Below are 13,556 nucleotides of genomic sequence, written 5' to 3'. Positions count from 1 at the left end.
GTAGTAGTAGTAGTAGTAGTAGTAGTAGTAGTAGTAGTAGTAGTAGTAGTAGTAATAGTAGTGTGAAATAAGGTTGGAACGATAGAATGAGCAGTTAGGTGGCACAGTGGATAGAGTATTGGACCTGAAGTCAGGAAGACTCATCTTCCTAAGTTCAAATTTGACCTCAGATACTTACAAGCTGTCTGACCCTAGGCAAGTCACTTAACTCTATTTGTCTCAGTTTTCTCCTCTGTAAAATGAGCTGGAGAAGGAAATGGTGAACCACTTCAGTATCTCTGTCAAGAAAACCCCAAATGGTGTCACAAAAAAATCAGACACAACTGAACACTGTGGACAGCCACACATACCAGGCTATGGAGTTTGAATCTCTTTTGGAAAGTATTACAAAGTCACTGAAGAAGTTTGAATAAAGTAATGACATCACTACATCTAAACCGAGGGAAGAAAAATCTGACAGCAGTGTGAAGAATGGACTGGAGGTTGGAGAGAATGGAAGTAGGAAGGCTTGTTCAGAGGCAATTAAAATAAGTATAAGAATAAGAATAAATAAAGATGAGTGCCAACTAGGACTTGCAGAGTAACAGTAAATAGAGGGGGAGGACAGATTGAGACAGGTTTTATAAAAGTAGATTATAAATTCTTCTATGGCCATGGCCACATTTCATTCATCTTTATCAACCAATCAACAAGCTTTTATTTAGCACCTACTGTTTGCTAGGCCCTTTGTTGGGCACTGGTGATACAAAGTCAAAAATAAGGAACTTACTTTTTATTAGGGGAAATAACACATATACACATAATAAATAACAAAATTACCTAGTGTTTTGCACAGTACCCAGAACAAAGCAAATGTTTAATGAATATTTTTTAATTAATCAAATTTGACTTTGATTCTTATGCTATCCATTATTGGACCTTCTGAGAAATTACGCAGCATGATTTTTTATTTTATGTGCGAAAGGAAGATGTGTAGTGAGAGAACAGAGAGATATTTTAACCACTGTTTGCATCTTTAGAGATGAAGTACACCTGCACTTGTACATAAAGCAAGAAAGTGATCCTAAGAAATTCTGCTTATCAGGGTTTACACAATCACCAAACAGGATGTATTCAGGATTTTTCTAAATAGAAAATGTATACAGGAAATAGAGGACAAAGGAAAAGGTACACCTGGAACAGGGATTAGCACATTATCCTTTTCTAGAGTGGGATAATTGGTCCTCTGACCAGTGAACCTATGACAATCTCCTAAAAACTGGTATTAGACAATTCAAAACCTTTATATGTTCAGCACATAACTGGTACCATAGTGGGTAGGAGGGACTCCCATATGAAGAATGACAAACTCTGGACCTCTAGTGCTCTTTCCCTATAGCAGGATTGATTTTATGGATAGCTAACCAAATTCAACATTTTGAAGACTTACATTTTCCATGCCTTTCTTTGATACAGAGAACTATACATGGTAAAGTTTCTACCACAAAGCTTCTATGAGTAATTTTCACTTCTTTTTTTAGAAAATCTTAAAGCTTAGTATACTTTGTATTTTCTTATATATAGTATAAGTCCAACTAGATAAAAACTCTGTTGTTGACATAAAATCCACTTAATCAGAAAGTATGAATTTAATGGGCATCCATATGATAAATATGATTAAAATTAGCTACTAATTAAGTTATGAACTTATTTGGTTTGGAGTTTTTCTTCTAGAATAGGCATTAATAGATACTAATTGTCTAGCACATTCTCGCCATGGAGACCAGTCTATCTCCTTCTTCAGGATAAGGCTGCTATTGTTAAATGAAAAGGTACTTTTTAAGAGAAATTAATTACCACCTATGAAGTTTAAATAAGATTAAGGTTGTGACATTAACAAGAGACATTCAAAAAAAGCATGTCAGCTTCGAATTTCATCAGTTTATATCACAAACTTAACATTATTTGGATAGTGACAATATTTAATCAGGGCATGTATTTTTTTCTACCTTTGTATGTAAACAAAATAGCACATGCAGAGTTATTTCTCAAGTATCTGGCAAGGCATATGACTGACTGTTAGAGATTTTTGACTTAGTTAAGACAAAATTTAGCCAAAATGTTAAAGCATGGAAAATGGTGATGTTGGCGAAGCAAATTTCCTGATCAAGCTGTAACGTCACCCCAGCACACAGACAGGTGCAAATTTTACTATGAGGCTTTCATGCAGTCTGTTTCTCTGCAGCGAGCAAATAGCTTTAACCCTTCAGTGCTGTTACTGAGCTTAGCATAGAGCCCTAGGATCTGGTCTCATTAGGAGAAGGATGTTTGTGTGATGTCTTTGTTAGGTGAGTTGAGAGAATTTTAATTCTTCGAGTGTCTTGGTTACATGTGAACACTGAAAATATTTTCAACTTGTTCCCAGGAAGATTTCCAGTATTTTCCTTCAGTGTATTATATTAATGGTGTACATTTTATGGTAGAAGAATTATATAAAGCTGGGGGATATTGTCTTTAACTTTTAAATTCCTTCTAAGAGAGGCAACATTGTATAGGGTATCAAAAGCCAGCTTTAGAGTCAGGAAAGACCTGGGCTTAAGTCCCTATTCTGATATATGCTGGCTGTGTGACCCTGGGCAAGTCATTTAACCTTTCAGTGTCCTACACAGCTTTGTAAGACTGAAAGTTACAGGACAGGTACGAATCTGTTTTGGTACAGGGTGTTTCTGCATCCCAGAGTTCCCCATGACAATGTAGTCATAGGTCACACCCCTATTTCTTCCCTGTGAGTCTTCAGCCCTAAAATATGCTTCCTAAACCCCTACTATTTCGACTACAATAACTTCAAATCAAAGAATGCTCATGTTCAAGGGATACTTAGAAAATGAGCTATCTTTAGCAATGAGATAATATCGATATAGATATATAAAGCACTTTGCAAGTCTTAAAGTGCTACATGAGTTTTTTTATTTTTATGTGGGTATTTTTTTTTGTTTTTCTCTCAGATACTGACTAGAGTAAGCCAGAACTGAAGGGGTTAAGGTTTGTTACTGCAGCAGTCGTCAGCAGACCAGTTATCTCATCTCCCTTTGGTACTTACAGGAATTTTATGACTCTTGATCATATTATCAAACTCTTCATTAATTTTTTTGTATTTTTCTTCAGTGCGTGGGGTGAGTGCAAAAGAGGAGTCAGGATCGGGGCTTTCACAGCCTTTGTTTTCTTTCTTGTTCAATGCCTGCCAGGTTCAGAGAAATATCAGAAGTAAAAAAAAAACGAAGGGCGTTCTCGGTACTTACACATAATCTTTGCCTGCTGATCATTAGATCAATATCTTCATTAATTTTCCTGTACTTGTCCTCAGACTCAGGGCTGTGACCTACTGAATCGTCTGCATCAGGGTCTGGACTGTCACAACCATTAAGTCCCTTCTTTCTCAACGTCTGAAATACATAATTTGGAAAGTTCAAACCTTGACACAGGATGTAAGACAGATTCATTTGTACGAGAGAGGTTCAAGCTATCCAGTAATTCAAGGCTGACACATCATATGCTATACTAAGGAAAATAAATTTTATACAGATACAGTGAGTCAACAATAGAAGGTTTTTGTTAATAATGACAAAGAGGGAAACTCTTTCAAAATGAGACTCAATCAATTAATGACAGAAGTAAAAAGGTTGAAGTCATTTGATATTGAAGACCATAGATACTTTGCTACTCAAATTAGAGACAATGGTAACTGAATAAAATGAAAGTAATCAATTGTAACGTCCTCTTTTCTACCAGTGGGAAAAACAAACAAACAAACAAACAACAACAACAACAACAACAAACAAGAAATCAGGACATTGTGCTATGATTTCGGAACCTGTGATCCTGAAACAATTCTTTAATACAAATCTCTGATTTGGATTGAACATAATACATTTCATGACAGTAATAGTGTCCCACCACTCCCTATTACATGCTCTTGAGAAAAAAAAAAGGGGGGGTGGTGGTAAAGAGAACACAGCTAAAGTGGCTATGGAAAAACAGTGATTATGAGCTTTCATGTACTATGTTCATTTTGATAACTTTAAAAAAATCTAGTTATAGTACCACACAGATGAAATAATACACTGAAACTTAACATATGAAGGAATTTTTTGCTAAAACATATGCTAAACGAAAATTAAAAACAGTTGAGTTTAACGTTATATTATTAACATGCTACTAGAGACAAAAATGTCAAAAATTAGGAAACTGAATCAATAACTAATAATCAAGAAAAGGTTCTTTCTCATTTCAGGCATAAAATTTTGCTAGCTTATCCATCTGGGTAAAGACTTCTTCGAGTCAATCTCCTGACATGTTAAAGGGAAAAGTCAATGCTTTATCCTGAATTTCTTGTCTCCTGAATGTAGGCCTAGGGCTAGTCTCAGCTGTCAGATTCTACACTGAAGTAGTGTTTATAAGCCAGGGTGCTCAAATTTATTTTCATTTATTTCAATGATGGCTGTTGATTAGTTATATGAGATATTTTATAAAGAAATAATAATATATTTCAGATATTTCAATACTGTATTTCAATTAATTATTCTTGTCATTTTAACTATGACATTTAAATCAAATATGTTGATAAATATTTTAAAAGTCAAAAATTTCTCAGTATTACAAATCCCCCCCCCCCAAAAAAAATCCCAACCAACTTCGGAAAAAAAAGGACTATGTTCCAAAGTGTCTGCTTAAATGAAAACTCAACAGTGTAACTCATCTTTATTAAATACTGAATAGTACATTCAAATAAAGCTAAAGCTGTGATATAAAGCCAGGAAATTCAAAGCTGAGATAACACTCCATCTTTAATGCACACTATTGGGGAAAAGAATAAATAAAACAACATTAGTTAAAAGGGGGAGTGTCAGCCTTAAAATATTGAACTCCTTGGCTCTTGTCAACATGTAACAAACTTAACATTATTTAAAATGAGTTTCTATGTGTCTGACGTCTTCTTAAAAAGCAAATTAGGAAAAAGAACCTTTTCTAATATTGCTGTGACTGAATTGCTTTTCTGTAAATATTTATTTATGTTATAGTGGTATAATATAACAAATAAACATATGGTTACAGTTTGTTATGTGGCATAAATGTTTGAATATTAAAATGAATATTTTGACACGAGATAATAAATATTCATTTTACAATTCTGGGGATTTCATAATTGGTGGGGCCACCTGGACCCCTACCATGAGTCTGTTGCTACTACTTTCACTAGAAAAGAGAAGTATTATGTCTTCCTAGGGGAATCCCACTTTTTTTTTTAAGTGAAGTTATAATGCTTTCATAATAAGTTTCTTTTCCCTCATTCTTCTTTTTCTTTGGCCCTCTCTCCACCAAAGTCTCTTCCATAGGGACTAGTAATTATTTAATTTTGATTCCCATTCTACATTGTTTTCTATGACTATGTGCTATGAACATGTTTGATCTCTGTATGTCTTGGGTCTTTTTTAAATACTTACAGATGTTGAAATATATCCTATACATCCTAACAACCCTATACACCATAACAATTAGATTACAACTATATAGAAATATATTTAAGATTTGATAAACATACATAGCCTTCTGATAGTGTCATCATCAACCTGCTTACATTTCTGTAGGTTTTTCAGGTGTGTTAATGAATAAATGACTCACATACTAAGGGTCTCTGAAGTCCTAGCTGATACAATTTCAGGGTGTATACCAAGCTTTTACACAATAAATTTTAACAAAGAACTAGAATTGTTTTGAAATGTGGTTTCTGAAAACAGAACGTAAGGGTTAAGAAGGACCCATCATCTGTCATTACAATCCATCTGGTACATACACGGGTGTTAAATATTCTTATGAATCTTTTGGGCAGGGAGATAGTATGTTTGGTTCACAAAAATGTAAATCTCAGTAACACTTGGTATTTATGTAGTATTTTTATTTCACAGACCATCATAGCTATTAACTCATTATCTCTCACAATTCTCCTCTGAAGCTCTTAAGGACCCTTAGTCCAATATTCCATTTAGCCCAGAAGAGTCAGACTGATCTATCTAGTAGAAAGAACACTGAATCAAGGTCAGGAAATGTGGAGTTTAGTCCTGGTTCTGCCATTTACTATTTTTTGATTTTGATTTGGGCAAGTCACTTAACCTCACTGGACCTCAGTTTCCTTATCTGTAAGGTAAAGCAATTGAGCTAGAAGATAAATCCCAGTTTTAATCTTTTATGGTCTGTAGAGGTTCCAATCTATTAGAGGTAGCAATGACACAGTAGATAGAAAGCTGACCCCAGAGGAAGGAAAATGTGGGTTCAATTCCTGCCTTTGACATGTCCTAGCTGAGTGGTCCAGGAAACTCTCTAAGACTGTATATTGCAGAGCAGATATCAAATTATATTGTGCCCTTGAAGGATCTAATCACAAATATGATTCCTTGCTTATTCCCTCCCCTGCCCCCACTGACCCAGTCCATCCATAGGTTCAGGATACTGAAAGGATAGGGAAGGGAGATAAGTGGGGACAGAAAATACTTAAAAAATTATGTGATCTCATCAATGTGGGCAATCCTTCCACAGTCTAGACTACATTCCCTCTAGATTTTAGCAGTTCTTGGAGTGAAGCAGTTCATGACTTAGGGGCTAACCTTTTAGCTTCTCTGCACTGTTATCTGGATCCTAGAATAAAAATTTGTTGCTAGGCCTAAATTCACTTTTACAGTTTGGCAGGACTATAAGCTATGCTTTATTGATTTATTTTTAAGGAACCTATCCAGGGTCACCTCTATGCAAAAATGAAGCACAAGAAGAAAATTACAATGGAGGAAAAATGAAATTATGGCCTATAATATCAGTATTATCCAGACACGTCATGTTTAGTGCTGGTCAATGTCCAAAAGGCTGGTGAAAATTCTATGGGTCAGTTAAAACTTTTCTGAGTTAATAGATTAAAAAAAAAGCATTTCCAGGCCTTTAGGTCCATTTTATACATGGAAAGTCACAGAATCATAGAGTTAAAAGAAACCTCAGAGGCTGTCTGATGCAATCCATATATGGACAGTAATCTTCTCTTACAACATCCTCAATGACAGGCCATCCATAGTTTGCTTTAAGAATTCAAATAAAAAGGATCCTTGGCTTATCAAAGCAGCCCATTGCAGGTTTCAATAGCTCTAATTAGCAGAACTTTTTCTTTACATTGAGCCAAAATCAATCTCTCTTCAATTTCCATCCATTTACTCTCAGGCCAAGTAGGACAAGCATAGATTCTCTTCAAATACTTGTAGATCATTTATCTCAGGCATCATGGTATGGGGATAGAGTAATAGACTCGAGGTTAGGAAGATGTGAGTTCAGATCTCATTGTTCACAATACTACCTGGTAAGCAAGGGATTTAACAACTTTCAGTCTCAGTTTCCTCATTTGTAAAAGAAGATAATGATATTCATAGCATCTACATCATGGTATCTACATCATGGGATTGTTGATTGGAATGATATAACATATGTAAAATGCTTTACAAACATTAAAACATTACATAAATAATAATTACGATCAGATTATACCTACCACATGAGTACATTAAAATGAGATAATAATACCCATAGTATATATCTCATGGAGTTGTTGATTTGAGCAAAGTAATATTTATAAGGCACTTAGCACAGTGCCTGAAACATAGTAGCTATTATATAAATGTTAGCTATCATTATTTTTTCCTCTTCCTCAGAGAACATATCTAAATTTTTTCAATTGATCCTTATGTGACATTATCTCAAGGCTCCTCACCATCCTGGTTACTTCTCTTTAGGAACAGCATACAAAGCTTGTCAGTATTTTTTCCTAAAATGTGGTACCCATAACTTAACATAATACTGTAGTTGTGATTTTACCATGACTGAGTACAGAGAGATACTATCTCCTCCTATGTTATAGACAGTCTGTTCGTGTACTATAAAAATTTCATGAACTTGTGCTATACTTGGACAGTTCACTTTGAGTTTAAAAGTATTGTCTTTTCTTGAACTGACTTCTCATTAGCCTCCCTCTTTTATACTTATGAAGTTGAGTTTTTTGATCCTAATCATAAGACTTTATGTTAATCCTGACTAGGTTTCATTCCATTAGCTTGCCCAATGTCCCAGCCTTTGGAGAGTTTCTTGTAACCCTGATTCTGTTATCCAATATGTTGCCTATGCCTCATAGTTTAGCATCTTCTGCAAATATGGTAAGCATGCACTCTAGTCTTTCAAACAAGTCATTAATAAAAATGTTCAACAACAAAGGTAAGGTTGGTCAAGGACAAGTCACTGGCACACTCCACCGAGACCTTCCAAGTTGACAACAAGCCATTAACATACGATTTGGACTCAATCACTCAACCAGTTCTAAATCCAATTTGATATTATCATCTATCCTCAAACTGTCCATATTGTCCACAAGGCTTACATGAGAGACTTTATCAAATGCTTTGCTGGAATAAATCACATAGCATTCCCTTGCTCTATCAATATAGAGACTCTGTCAAAAAAGGATATGAAGTTAGTCTAGTTTGACCTGTTTTTAAATGTTCACAAACCCATCTTTGAGATATATGTTCTAGAATGTTGCCAGCAACTAATATCAAGCTCCCTGGGCTATAATTTGTAGACTCCACTGTGTTCCCTGTTTTGAAAATCTGAATTTGAAAAAAATATTTTGAAAAACATTTTCCCTTCTACAGTCCTATTGAACCTCTTCCATTCTCTCTCTTTCTCTCTTTTTCAGACAAATGGGATTAAGTGACTTGCCCAGGGTCATACAGCTATTAAGTGTCAAGTGTTTGGTCTGAGGCTGGATTTGAACTCAGGTCTTCCTGACTTCAGGGCCACACTGCACCACCTACCTGCCCCGCCTCTTTCATTCTCGATGGTCTTTCAAAGATCACTGACAATAGCTTAGCAATCACATAGGCCAATTTTTTCAGAATGTATTTTCTAGAACGTATTTTCTCTGGGCCTGATAACTTAAACTCATCAAGAACAGCTGAATGCTCTTATTATCTTCTTACTCATCTTGGGTGACAATCTTTGTTAACCATTTTTGTTCTATTTCCAGTTAATGATGCTTCTACTTGGCAGATAAATACCTCATTACTTCAAGAATCTGTAATTTCATCTGCTGAAGCAGATAGCAACCCTTCTGTAACAACATCAAATCTTTGAGAGTTGCTGTAGCCTAAAATTTCATTACTCTGTAGCTAACCTCTCCAAACTTAGATAAATCAGTCTTATGGTCAACAGAAGTCCAATCTATTACTAGGCCCATACTTGAAAGATACCCAGTTTGGCTTAACCTTTCAGAATCTGTGCTTCACTGGTGTAACTTTTGAGAACCTAGAGCCATGTCCATGCCATGAGACATTAGAATGAGACTTTAGTGGATAGTGGTAGAGAAAACAGTTGTAAAATCAAAATTGGTTCATTCTGTTTTCTCTCTGTCATCCATTAACATTTCCCCATGTACCCTGAGTAACAGCCCTATCTTTTATGTTTCTCTTTTCCCTGAATACAGCTTCAAAAGCCATTTTCTTTTTCTTTTTTTTGTCCATAGCATTTGCTGCTAGCCTCTGTTCATTCTGAGCTTTAGCAACAGAAGAAGTCCAACCAATAGGTGTGGAAAAGAGTTTCATTAGATTAAAATGGAAATAATATAGTAGACAGAATTCTTTCAAAATCTAACTGCTTATGTATAGGACCTCATTTTCTTTCATTATATTTAACACTACCATTTAAATACTGTTATGACCCCACTAGTTAAAAACAATTCTGTTAAACTCTTTTGCATTTGTTTATGTGATCATTTATATTTTTCAAAACAAATGTGATTGTTTAAAAAAAAGATAATGTTGAGATATGCAAGTACAAAATTGAAGAGAAATTAACCCTGTATTCTAAGTGCCCATATCCACACAATCAAAGCGCTAAAAAAGATTTAAAATATTCTCTTCAACCTAATGACTTTGTAAGACATTTCTATCCAGAGCAAATGAAATTTAGGCTATATGTGAGGAAAAACTTTCCAACAATTAGAGTGGTAAAAAGGTAGAATCGCTGCCTTGGGAGATGGTGAGTTTCTCTTCCATTCCTTGGAGGTACTCTAACAAAGACTGTGTGACCCCTTCTTGGGTACAAAGTAGAGGAAATGGTTTTCCAGGTATGGCCTGGGCTAGCTGACCACTGAGGTTCTTTCTTTCACCTCTGTGATTCTGTGAATATATAAACCTTTGAACACCAGAAAGTGCTGACGAAGTCTTGAATACCATATGTGAGTGCAATACTGTAACAGTTTTATCTTCATTACCTTGAAAATCTACAACTGTTTCGATAATGACAAAGAAAATAATGCTAGAGTTTGCCATGTCTATCTTTATCACAGTAGTGCATTCAATAAAAACTAAGGACATTGCCAAATGGTAAACAAGCACAGTCACTCCAGGTTCCTTTCAGGCAAAATCAACTTCTGTGGCTGCTGGTTTTCAGAAACATCTCCAGATTCTCATTTGTAGGGTTGTGCAGGTACTTATCATTATTCTTTCCTAGGGGCAATGAGGCCCAGAAGTGCATTTTCAGTGCCTCTCAGTGGACTGATTTCATATTTGGAAGAGATTTGTTTCTGTGTGTCAAGACAAATAAAATGATCCATTGAAAGTGACCTGGCTCTTGTGTCCAAAGAAACTCTTCCCTTGGAGAGTTCTGTAAATCTTAAGTAAATCTCTATATTTAAATCAACCTCCCATAGGTGACTGACATTTTTGGAGTACATCAATTGAATGAAGAGGATTTCAGAGATTTTTCTCATAAGACAGCAAATGTCATACTCTGAGCTGGGAAGAGCCATTTCTTATAGAGGTAATTAGGTTGACTGAAGATGACACACTCCAAATAATAAATGGGAAAAGAGGTTGAACCTTTACTTCATAAACTATGGGCAAACTCCCTTCACAAATACATGGACATAAGGACTCTATTTTATTGTATGTATTCATCTAAAGCATTGAAAAAAAATCTCTGCAAGTCAGGATAATGACAGATGATAGATGCTCTGAAAATTCTAATATATAGATGTAGAAAACAGATGCTGTATAAAAGGAATAGAAATGGAGAAAAATCAGAGAGAAGTATCGGTTCCTGTGTTAAGCATTATCATCGAGAAAAACCATTCCTATACACAATCACCCAGACTGGTTCCTCCCCCTTAATTACTGCCTACTTAGCTAAAGAAATAACTATAAGTCACTGGCACTTGCTAATTACATAAAGCAATGTATCTTTCCATAGTGCTATCTCTGTAAAAGCTAGATGCTTTCAGAGCACCATTACCATCACATAAAATCGCTACTAACTTGATCACTTTTTTCCTCCCCTCTCTCTGGTACTTTTTTGTCCTCAAGGAGGCAAAATTTGGGCGTCTTTCCTTTTACTTTCTTTTGTGAGATCATAGATTTACAGATGGGAGGACCTTAGAGGTAATCTAATTCAATTCTCTCATTTTACAGATCAGGAAATTAAGTCCCAGATAAGTATAGAGAGCTGGGACTTGAATCCAGGTTCTTTAACTAAAAAAACTAGCACTTTTTCTGACTAATTCATGATATAGCTAGAAATGTATCCTTAAGTGAAAATCTCAGAAAGACCCTCATAAATTGCATGACCCTTTATTAAATGTAGAATAAACTGATTTCATTTCTTTCTTCTTTTTTTTTTTTACCCTGTCGATGTCTGAATAGCCACCCAGAAGTACAGTGCAGAAGTTACATGAGAAAATACAGATTAGCTAACAAGGTCTATCTCTCTTGACCTGATTATAGATCACTTTCTACTGCCTTTAGCACTTTCCCAATAAGATCAGAGCCAACTCATAAGAAAGTAAATAATCTTTAATAAGTGACAAATTCCTATAAGTTTAAAGGTTTAGTTGAAGTGAGTATTGCAAGTAAATGAAATATTTTATGGTATTTTAGAGGTTTCAGATAACATTTTGTAAATATCCATTGTTGAATCAGCAAAAATATTCAAATATCCTTGCCACAAACATTATTTACTTTTGGATTGGAATCTTGGAGCCCCTTCAAGATTTAGGGTTCTACTTGCTACTGGACAACAGCCATGTTAGTATGATCGGAGACATGCTATTCAGAAAGTGTGGGTAATGGAAAATTCTAGTAAACAACAACAATAACAACATAATAATAACCAACAATAACATAGTGCTGTAAAGTTTGCAACATGATTTATATACGTTACCTCATTTTATCCTCACAACTGTAGGAGGTGGGTGGTGTTATCCCCATTTCACAGATGAAGAAACTGAGGCTCAGAGAGGCTAAGTGACTATCACACAGCTAGTAAGTACCTGCCACAGGATCTGAATCCAGGTTTTCCTGAATCAAAGTCCTGCATTTTTTATCCTGTACCATTTAGTTGCAATATATTGTTTGGGTACTATTGCTATTTAGTTGTATTTAGTCTTTGTGAACCCATTTGGAGTTTCCTTGACCAAGATACTGTAACTGTTTGCCATTTCCTTCTCCTGCTCATTTTATAGTTGGGGAAACTGAGACAAATAAGGCTAAGTGACTTACCTAGGGTTGCATTGCTAGTGTCTGAGGCTAGATTTGACCCCAGGAAGATGAGATTTCCTGACTCCAGGCCCAGTACTCTATCCACTGCACAATCTAGCTTCCCCAAACCACACAGAATCATAGTATCACGATGTCCCATTGTCTTTCCCTTATGGTTTACATTCTGGGCGGTCCCACTGATGGTCTATCAGGTTGAGGAAAGGTCATGTGACAAGAGGCTTCTTCCTAAGGTTTGATCATCAAAGTTATAGGTCTGGCCTGTGCTACCTCCTCCTGATTTATTCCTTTCTCTTTCTCTTTCATATGATAATGGCAAGGATTTATTCAAATGTAACATATTCCATGCTTGCACTTACTGAATTTCAAAGCACTGAACTGAGCAGAGTTAATCTGTAAACTTTACCCATGAAAATCATCTTAAGCTCCACAATTCAAAATTTGAAGAAAATTAGATTTTATTTAAAAAGGAATCAATCTGTGGGCAAGAATTTAGAAACAACTGAAAATATAATGCTGCCACAACCACTGTATTTTTTCCACATTACTGGTGCTCATTGCCCCAGAAAAATAATGCTCTCTATTACCATCAGTAATATATGGAAAGCTAATGCTTTTCATGGGCTGTTGGACTTTTTTTTAACCTTTCCAAAAATTAACTTCAATATCAGACCAATATCATTTTCACATTATGTATTTTAAAAATCTTCAAATAATGAAAGGATTTATTCAAATATTTAAATGAATCATTACTTCATTAATCTGGTTACTCTTTACACCAATACTGACTAGAACCACTCAAAAACTTAGCTCTTAATTTAAGAGATAGTGTGGCGTAATGGATAGTGCCCTAGACTTGGCGTCAAGAAGGACTGGCTTACAAATATGCCTCAGACACTTATTAGCTGAGTGACTCTGGGAAAAGCATTTGCGATATTTAAAGTA

At 35.4% G+C, this 13,556-nt stretch overlaps 1 protein-coding gene across 8 annotated transcripts in view; it reads right to left on the bottom strand.

The window, feature by feature from the left end:
* MEF2C (myocyte enhancer factor 2C) overlaps nucleotides 1-13,556 on the bottom strand; it is a 190,372-nt gene that overhangs the window by 49,373 nt on the left and 127,443 nt on the right. For 5 of the 8 annotated variants that reach the window (XM_027864156.1, XM_027864162.1, XM_027864159.1 and 2 more), the window contains exon 4: nucleotides 3,279-3,422. In XM_027864156.1, coding sequence (XP_027719957.1) covers nucleotides 3,279-3,422 — 144 coding nt within the window. Of the gene's footprint in view, nucleotides 1-3,079; nucleotides 3,218-3,278; nucleotides 3,423-13,556 lie in introns of all 8 variants that reach the window. The other 3 variants (XM_027864160.1, XM_027864163.1, XM_027864164.1) reach the window with 2 other exon arrangements.

This window comes from Vombatus ursinus, unplaced genomic scaffold, assembly GCF_900497805.2.
Source record: "Vombatus ursinus unplaced genomic scaffold, bare-nosed wombat genome assembly UNPS02014774.1, whole genome shotgun sequence".
NCBI lineage: Eukaryota > Metazoa > Chordata > Mammalia > Diprotodontia > Vombatidae > Vombatus > Vombatus ursinus.
Note: the sequence above shows the minus strand (reverse complement) of the source record. Positions and strands in the feature narration are given on the sequence as shown.